This window comes from Syzygium oleosum, unplaced genomic scaffold (assembly GCF_021117445.2).
Source record: "Syzygium oleosum isolate NSW1041296 unplaced genomic scaffold, Sole_v2.1 Sole_v2.25, whole genome shotgun sequence".
Classification (NCBI taxonomy): Eukaryota; Viridiplantae; Streptophyta; class Magnoliopsida; order Myrtales; family Myrtaceae; genus Syzygium; species Syzygium oleosum.
In genome coordinates, this window is record NW_026607509.1 from 2,346,197 (window position 1) to 2,354,764 (window position 8,568).

Consider the following 8,568-nt stretch of genomic DNA (forward strand, 5'->3'; position numbering starts at 1 on the left):
GTTTTTGCGATAACAAAGGAGGATGCGGCGGCATCCAACGCAGTTGTTGCCGGTAATATTTATATTGCCTCTCAATATGCGTTTGCGCTGTTTGATCCGGGTGCTACGCATTCCTTTATTGCCATTGACTTCGCAAGGAAACTTGATGTGTTGCCTGAGCCTCTTGAGCATGAAATGTATGTTGATACTCCTACTGGAAATTTCCTGATTGCTAACCGTGTGTTCAAGAGATGTTTGCTCCGGATTAATGATGTAGTATTACCTGTCGATTTGGTGGAGTTAGATATACGGGATTTCGATGTTATTTTGGGAATGGATTGGTTATCCACATATCATGCAACTGTTGATTGCTATTCTAAGAAAGTTGTCTTTCAACTTCCAAATCAATCCGAATTCTCTTTTTCGGAAAGTTGTAAAGGCACTTTTCCAAGATTGATATCAGCTTTTCCAGCGAGGAAGCTTTTGAGGAAGGGTTGTTGTGGTTATGTAGCTTGTGTAAAGGACACAAGTAAAGATGTTGTAGAGTTCGAAAATATTCCTATTGTTAGAGAATTTCTAGATGTGTTTCCTGAAGATTTGCCTGGCTTGCCTCCTGATAGAGAGATTGATTTTTGTATTGATTTGATGCCTAGTACTACGCCTATTTCTAAGGCGCCATATCGGATGGCATCGTCTGAATTAAAGGAATTGAAAGCACAGCTGCACGAGTTGTTGGATAAAGGTTTTATTAGACCCAGCGTTTCGCCTTGGGGAGCTCTGGTTCTTTTTGTGAAAAAGAAGGATGGTAGTATGCGGCTTTGCATCGATTATCGAGAACTTAATAAGGTGACGATAAAAAATAAATACCCTTTGCCCCGGATTGACGATTTGTTTGATCAACTTCAGGGAGCTCAGGTATTTTCTAAGATTGACTTTCGTTCTGGGTATCATCAGTTGAAGATAAAGGCAGATGATGTACCAAAAACTGCTTTCAGGACGAGGTATGGCCATTATGAATTTCTTGTCATGCCTTTTGGATTAACAAATGCACCTGCTGCTTTCATGGATTTGATGAATAGGGTGTTCAGGCAATATCTTGATAAGTTTATTGTGGTGTTCATTGATGATATTTTGGTGTATTCGAAGAGTTTGGAGGAGCATAAGCAACACTTGAGGTTTGTGTTGCAAACTTTGCGTGAAAAGAAGTTGTTTGCTAAATTCAGTAAGTGCGATTTCTGGCTTGATCATAGAGAATTCTTAGGCCATATAATCTCGAAGGATGGCATTTCGGTTGACCCGAGGAAAGTTGAAGCAGTTGTCCAATGGAGTCGCCCTACCAATGTCACTGAAGTGAGAAGTTTTCTTGGTCTAGCTGGCTACTATAGGCGGTTTGTGGAGGGATTTTCTAAACTTGCCGATCCACTTACTCGCCTAACTCAGAAGGGAGTTAAATTTGTATGATCTGATCAATGTGAGCATAGTTTCCAAGAGTTGAAGAGACGGTTAGTGTTGGCTCCTATATTGACCTTGCCTTCAGGTACTGGTGGCTTCACAATCTACTGTGATACATCTAAGGAAGGTTTAGGTTGTGTTCTTATGCAGGATGGTAAAGTTATAGCCTATGCCTCTAGACAGTTGAAAGTACACGAGAAAAACTATCCCACACATGATCTGGAGTTAGCAGCGGTTGTGTTTGCCTTGAAGATATGGTGGCACTACTTGTATGGTGAGAAATGTGAAGTCTTTACTGATCATAAGAGTTTGAAGTACATCTTTACTCAAAAATAATTGAACATGAGACAGAGGAGATGGCTAGAACTCTTAAAGGATTACGACCTGTCTATCAATTACCATCCAGGTAAGGCAAATGTAGTAGCCGATGCCCTAAGTCGTAAATTTTATGGAAATATGGCTACATTGCTCACTTCTCAGAAGCCTATTCTTGAGGATATGAGGAAGTTGGACTTGGAAGTATTGGTACAGCAGTTTGGTACTCGATTAGCTAACCTTCAAGTACAACCAATGTTGATTGACAAAATTAAGGCTAAACAGAATGGGGATCCTCAGTTGGGAAAGATTAGAGAAGGAGTAGAAGCTGGGAGACAAGAGGACTTCAGTATCCATACGGATGGGTCATTGAGGTTTCATGGTCGGCTATGCGTTCCTGATGATTCGGGATTGAAAAAGGAGATATTGCAGGAAGCTCATAGTACGAGATTCTCTATCCATTCGGGAAGCACTAAAATGTATAGGGATGTGAGAGAGAATTTTTGGTGGATCAACATGAAGAAAGATATCGTGAAGTTTGTTGACCAGTGTTTGGTTTGCCAGCAAGTGAAGATTGAGCATCAGAAACCAGGTGGACAGCTACACCCACTGGAGATACCTCAGTGGAAGTGGGAGCATATTACCATGGACTTCATCGTCGGTCTACCGGGCCATCTAGTGGTAAAAACGCTATATGGGTGATTGTCGATCGATTGACTAAATCTGCTCACTTTTTGTCATATCGATTCGGTCTTTCACTTGAGGATATGGCGAAGCGGTATGTTAATGAGATAGTGAAGCTTCATGGGTGCCAGTGAGCATTGTTTCTGACAGGGATCCCAGGTTTGTGTCTAACTTTTGGAAGAGTTTGCAAGGAGCATTGGGTACTAAACTCAACTTCAGTACGGCTTTTCATCCGCAGACAGATGGACAATCTGAAAGGACGATTCAGACACTAGAGGATATGCTAAGATCCTGTGTTATTGACTTTGGCGGTTCGTGGGACAAACACCTTCATTTAGCGGAGTTTTCTTATAATAACAGCTATCATTCTAGCATCAACATGACTCCTTTTGAAGCTCTATACGGTCGAAAATGCAGAACTCCCGTATGTTGGGATGATGTTGGTGAGAAAAGATTAACCGGCCCAGAGTTTATTTAGCAGTTAGAAAAGAAAGTCAGGGTGATTCGAGAGCATTTGAGAATAGCACAAAGCCGTCAGAAAAGCTATGCTGACCTCAAAAGACGCAAGGTAGAGTTCAATGTGGGAGATCATGCATTCCTCAAAGTCTCTCCAATGAAAGGCGTTATGAGATTTGGCACTCGTGGTAAGTTAAGTCCAAGATATGTGGGACAATTCTTAATATTAGAGAAGATTGGTGAAGTTGCTTATAAACTGGCTTTACCACCAGCGTTATCGGGCGTGCATGATGTGTTCCATGTGTCTTTATTGCGAAGATATGTGCCAAATCCTGAATATGTGCTTGACTTTACACCTTTAAAGTTAAAGGAAAACCTATCATATGACGAGCAACCAGTACGCATTGTTGATAGAAAAGATCAAGTGCTACAACAACGCACTATTCCTTACGTAAAGATTCAATGGCAAAACCACACCGAGAGGGAGGCCACTTGGGAGCTTGAGGAGGAGGCAAGACGCAAATATCCTCACTTGTTCGATGATTGAGGCACGTCTAAATTTCGGGGGCGAAATTTTTTTAAGGAGGGGAGAATGTAAAATATGGGTCCGAAAAAAAAAAAAAAGTCAACAAGTCAACAAAAGCTACAGTGGACTCTCGGCCAAATTAAAAAGGAGGCCGAGAGCTCCTTGGCTGAGAAAAACAGAAACGGAAAAGAGGAGAAAGGAGAGGAAAGGGAAGAAGAAGAAGAAAAAGAGAAAAGAGAAGAGGGTTTTGCACCGCGGGGGTCTCGCTAAGCCGATTCAACTTCGTAACGCAACGCTCCGTAAGTATTCGCACCCCTCGTTCAATTAATCGGAACATTTTTCGGGTTAGGGCTCGTAATTCGGAGTTATGTGTTATTTGAGCGGCGAAGTCAGATTTTTGAGTCGTGGAGCCGCATATTTTTATAGAATTGGTAGTTTATGGTGTTGTGGAGCCGTGAGATTTTACGGAACCTGATTTGGACTTACGGTTTGCCGGATATGAATTTTTGAAGTTGAACGCGCGCAGTGAACAGTGCACGATCAGCAGCTTTTAGGCCAATTTTCGTCGGTTTTCGGCTCGATTTTGGGGCTGCCAAGTTGGGGTTCCTGTAGTGCTCCGAACAAGCTTTCTTTTGACTATAAACTTGCTTGGATTGGAGTTTACTGGAGAAAGTTATGGCGCAATCAAGTTTTGCGCTTAGGCGTCGCATTGTGGGCGATTTTGGATAATCGCGTTAGACGAGCGTTTTGAGGGTGTCTTTTAGTCGTTATATTAGCGTCTAAGCCTAGTTGAGCCGAGTCGTAGTTGAAGTAACATTTTACTCGGTTGTGATACCGTTTTTCGACTTATTGTTAGGTATTCAAGTGCGTCGGCTCGAGAAATCGCTGTAGGTTAGTTTTTCAGCTTTTCAAGGTGAGTGGTACTATTTCTTCTTTGAATTTGTAAACTCATGTTTAGAAAATGATATGTGTTAAACATGTTACCATATAAGAAATGGCATTTTGATTGCATAAAATTGGATAGAGCATTTGCTGCCATCTTGTGTATTTAAAATGAAAGATTATCTTTTGATTTCGGTTTGAATTTACTGAATGCAAATAGGTTTGCGAAACCTTTTGAGAAAGACTCATGAGGAGTTCTTGCATTTGAATGTGGCTTATAAAGGGTTTTATATCGGTTTATGAAATGGTTTATGAAACGATTTCTGAAATGGATTTTGTAGATTGGTGGATGATATTGTTGTGGATTTTGGTGTTCAGTGTCTCTGTGAACCCAAATGAGGGGTTGTGGGTATGCACATACTAGTTTAGGATATCCTTGTGGGCCGAGCCACCGGCTTATAGTAGGTGGAGACCTTGCCAAGGGGGGAATCTTGGTCGCCTTTCACGGGGCGTTATCCGTGATCATACTTAGATTTCTGAGCATGAGATTGGCCAATGGAATGGACCATTGGCGTGTGCTTTTCGACGAGATTGGCCAATGGATTTGACCATTGATTTCTTCTTTGATATTATTAATTGGAATGAGCTTTCCTATTGTGAAAATGTGATGTTTAAAGTAGTATATAACGTATTTTGAACCTAGAGTTAGTTATATGTTGGGTTATTTGAGTTTTCGTTTGGTCTTACAACTGTGTGCATAGTAGGTACTCGATCTACTTAGAAGAAATGTATTACTCACTGAGCCGTGGTAGCTCATTCCTCTCATCTTACTTGTTTTTTAGGTTCTTCACCGAGACGCTAGTAAGCGTGACAGTTCCGGTGTCGGGGAGGACATTTTGATAGTTGGGACTTTTTGGTACGAGTTACACATAGATGTGGAGTTTAAGTATTAGCCTGTTGCTAGTTATGCTTTTGGCCTTTTGGTGGATTGTAGTTAACTCTGATATTGTAACCAGATAAACTCTATATCATGTATATATATGTGGATGCATATATTATGATATTATGTGAGTTTCGGTTATGTTTAGGCTGCGTCCTTTTGTGAAAGGATGGTCGTGTCATGCCCTTATTCTTGTTGAGTTTGGGGTGTGAAAGAAACTATTTCCGATAATCCCCCAATCATGAACGATTGAAGCCTCGACATGGAGCGTGGTTCATTACTTTCGCCTTCCGGCAACTTCAAGCTCTTGCAGCCGCCAATCATGAGAACCTCCAATGCCTTCAGATTCTTGATTCCTTGTGGTAAGGAGGCCAACTTCGGACACCCTCCAATAAGCAACTTGCGGAGCGACGTGAGCGATTGGATATCATCGAACAAGGCCTCCAAATTCTCGCACTCTGCAATGAATAGCCACCGCAGAGAGGTCAAGCATCCTATTCCCCTCTCCGGGAAACGCTGCTGTTTCGTGGTAATGAACAAAACGCGGAGGTTGATCATATTCTTGATGTTTGCAGGCAGTTCCTTGAGTTCCTCGCACCTGCCAAGATCTAAGTACTGCAGATTGCGAAGCTCGCAAACCGATTTGGGGAGTTCCTTGATATTGCAGTTGTCGGTTAAACTGAGACACCTCAAATGCTTCAGACCGCCAATGGAACTAGGTAGTATGTCAAAGCTAGAGCCACGTAGCCATAGCACTCGCAAGTGCTTGAATCGCGAAATGCATGTCTCCAGAAAGAACTCCTCAGAGGCAGAGGATCCCAACCCCTCACATATAATGGTGCGAACGCGGCTCAGTTTGTAATAGCAGCGGCTTAGTTCATCTTTTGGTACACGAGATGGGTTGGGAAATGATATATGCCGAGTCCTCGGGGAAATATCCTGCGTCCACACTTTCATGTTGGACGATTCGGTTTGTGCCACCGAAATGGCGAGTTTTTAAATGAGGTCATGCATTCTGAAGGACTGGAACGGATATTCGTCCTCGACAACATCGAAGAAGGATCTTGACCGCAGCTCCTCCAAGTACCGCCGTCCAATCTCTTCCAGCTCCTGACTATTTCCGCTGGACTGGATAAACCCACTGGAGATCCACAGTTGGATCAGATCAAAGTTTTCGAACTCGTGATTCTTCGGGAATATCGAGCAATAAGCGAAACATCGTTTCAAGTAAGACGCCATTAGATCATAACTTATTCTTTTTTTTTTTTTGTAAGGGTAAGGTATATATTACTTTCAAATCACCAAATACAAAGGAAAGCAAGAGACTAACCAAGTTCCAAAGGGACTATACAAATCCAAGGGAACACGGAAAGCTCAACCACAAAAAGATAAAGGAAGCAAGGAAAAGCTATACAAAGGAAGGCCAAACCAGCCCAATTAAGAAAAAATGGAAGGTGATAGCCCCCAACTCCTTTGTAATCTCCCATTCAATGGCGTGTCTGCAATTCTTCCAAGGGTTGAAGCTTTATCCTTCACCACTTTGATCATATGATTGCGCATACCAGGGATGAAAATACTCTTGTTTCGGAAGATAGAGTTGTTTCTTTCGGTCCATATTATATGACAAAGGGCTCCAAGTGAGAACCTGGAGAGACGATGAGCAAATGATGATCCTCCACAAACCTTAATCTTAGTGAAGGTAAAATATCAGTTTGTAATTCCCACATCTCACTATCTCTTACATATTCCCAATTGCTCCGATCGTTTTTTGCATACAACAAGCTTCCCAAAGCCTTCACCGCCATAGGATTTCCACTGCACTTGCTCACAATTTCCTTACCGATTTCCATGAGATCCGGGTGATTCTTCTCTTGCCCTGGATTGAACGCGTACTTCACGAACAAAGTCAAAGAATCCTCCCGCGAAAGCTCAGCCAATTTAAGCGATGGGACAGTGCCCATGATTGAGGCGATCGATTCATTACGCGAAGTCACGATGACTTTACTCCCTTCGGAAACGCCTTCTAACAACTCTATCAGTTCCGCCCAAGCCTCCCGTGTCACTTCCCACACATCATCCATTACAAACAAACACCTTTTGCTCTCCACCATGCTTCTTAGGCGGCTTTGCAGCATGTCAAGTTTATCATATTTTTCTTTGTGACCAAGAGACTCAATGATGTCTGTTATTATTTTCGTAATCTGGAATTTTACTGGCATGGATAACCAAACTAGGCAATCAAAATGGTTTTTTATCCCGTCATCATTGTAAACCAATTTAGCAATGGTCGTCTTTCCAGCACCTCCCATTCCAATAATCGGAACAACTGCTATCGTTCCAGCTCCACCATCATCTGATCTTATCAACAGCTCTATTATTTTTTTCTTTTCTTCCTTCCTTCCAATCACTTTTGAAGCGGGTACAAAAGAACTTAGTTTTCTCTTTATTGATCTCATCAAGTCTCGTTCTCAGTTCTTTCATCTTATGTCCCATCTTCAACTGGAAAATGAAGTTGGATAGCCACGAGGACAAGTAACGTACCTTCCTTTTGAGGGTCAAGTGCTCCGTCGACCTTGCCCGCCTCAACAAAGCTCTGGCTTCGAATTCGTCTAGCACGTCCTCGGCATCATAGCAGAATTCTTTAAGCTTCAACAACCAAAGCCTCACAGCTGCCTCTTTCGTTTGCTTCTGCTCAGCATCGGCGAGCACCTTCTGGATCATCTCTAGCGTGCTCTTGAGCTTCTCTCGGTCATCCTTGACGCCCCATACCAGTTGAATTTCTTCCACAGCCGACGAAGCTAGTTTCTCCACAAGAGGTCCGAGGATGCTTGAGACGACCTCAGTCATGGTTGTGATTGGTGTTAGTGGCTTTCGAGGAGGTTTCGCGTAACCGCAATGCAGGAACTAAACTAGTTATTAGGAGAAGGATAGCAAAGAAGCATGATTTTACCAGGTTATATAGGCAGGGACTAGGAATACACATGGTGCAATGGAGTATGCGCAACGTTATTCCAAACTGTTGCATAGTTCACTCAATTCTTGGTGGAAATCTGCAAGTAATTCGATGCCGTTCCATTTAGATTTGGAATACCTTATCTGATGAAAGATAAAGCAAAAGTGGTCTGCATTCTTCTACCTTTCTCTCCCTTTAATCTTTACTGCATTCCTTTCTTTGTTCCTCTGTTTCTTGCAAGACAAATATGTGCACAGAGAAGAATAAGCTCCTTTTCATTGCTTGATCCCTGTATCAGATGCCCACTCTTTCGCCCTTCTACAGGAATGAGAATGATTGGTTTAGAAGTATGTGCTGTTTTCCTCTGCTTTGAAAATTGCA

The 8,568-nt window shown here is 42.3% G+C and overlaps 2 protein-coding genes across 2 annotated transcripts; both read right to left on the minus strand.

Annotated features, from left to right (window-relative positions):
- Nucleotides 1-5,420: 5,420 nt before the first annotated feature.
- On the minus strand, nt 5,421-6,191 carry LOC130134951 (putative disease resistance protein RGA3). The gene has a single exon (XM_056303008.1). It carries the CDS (start codon nt 6,189-6,191, stop codon nt 5,421-5,423), a length of 771 nt encoding a protein of 256 aa, XP_056158983.1.
- On the minus strand, nt 5,896-7,360 carry LOC115666988 (putative disease resistance protein RGA4). The gene is made up of 2 exons (XM_056302814.1): nt 6,918-7,360; nt 5,896-6,483 (listed from the first exon to the last, which is right to left on the minus strand). The coding sequence occupies exons 1-2, from the start codon at nt 7,343-7,345 to the stop codon at nt 6,231-6,233; spliced, it is 681 nt and encodes a 226-aa protein (XP_056158789.1). The 5' UTR covers nt 7,346-7,360; the 3' UTR covers nt 5,896-6,230.
- Nucleotides 7,361-8,568: the final 1,208 nt, after the last annotated feature.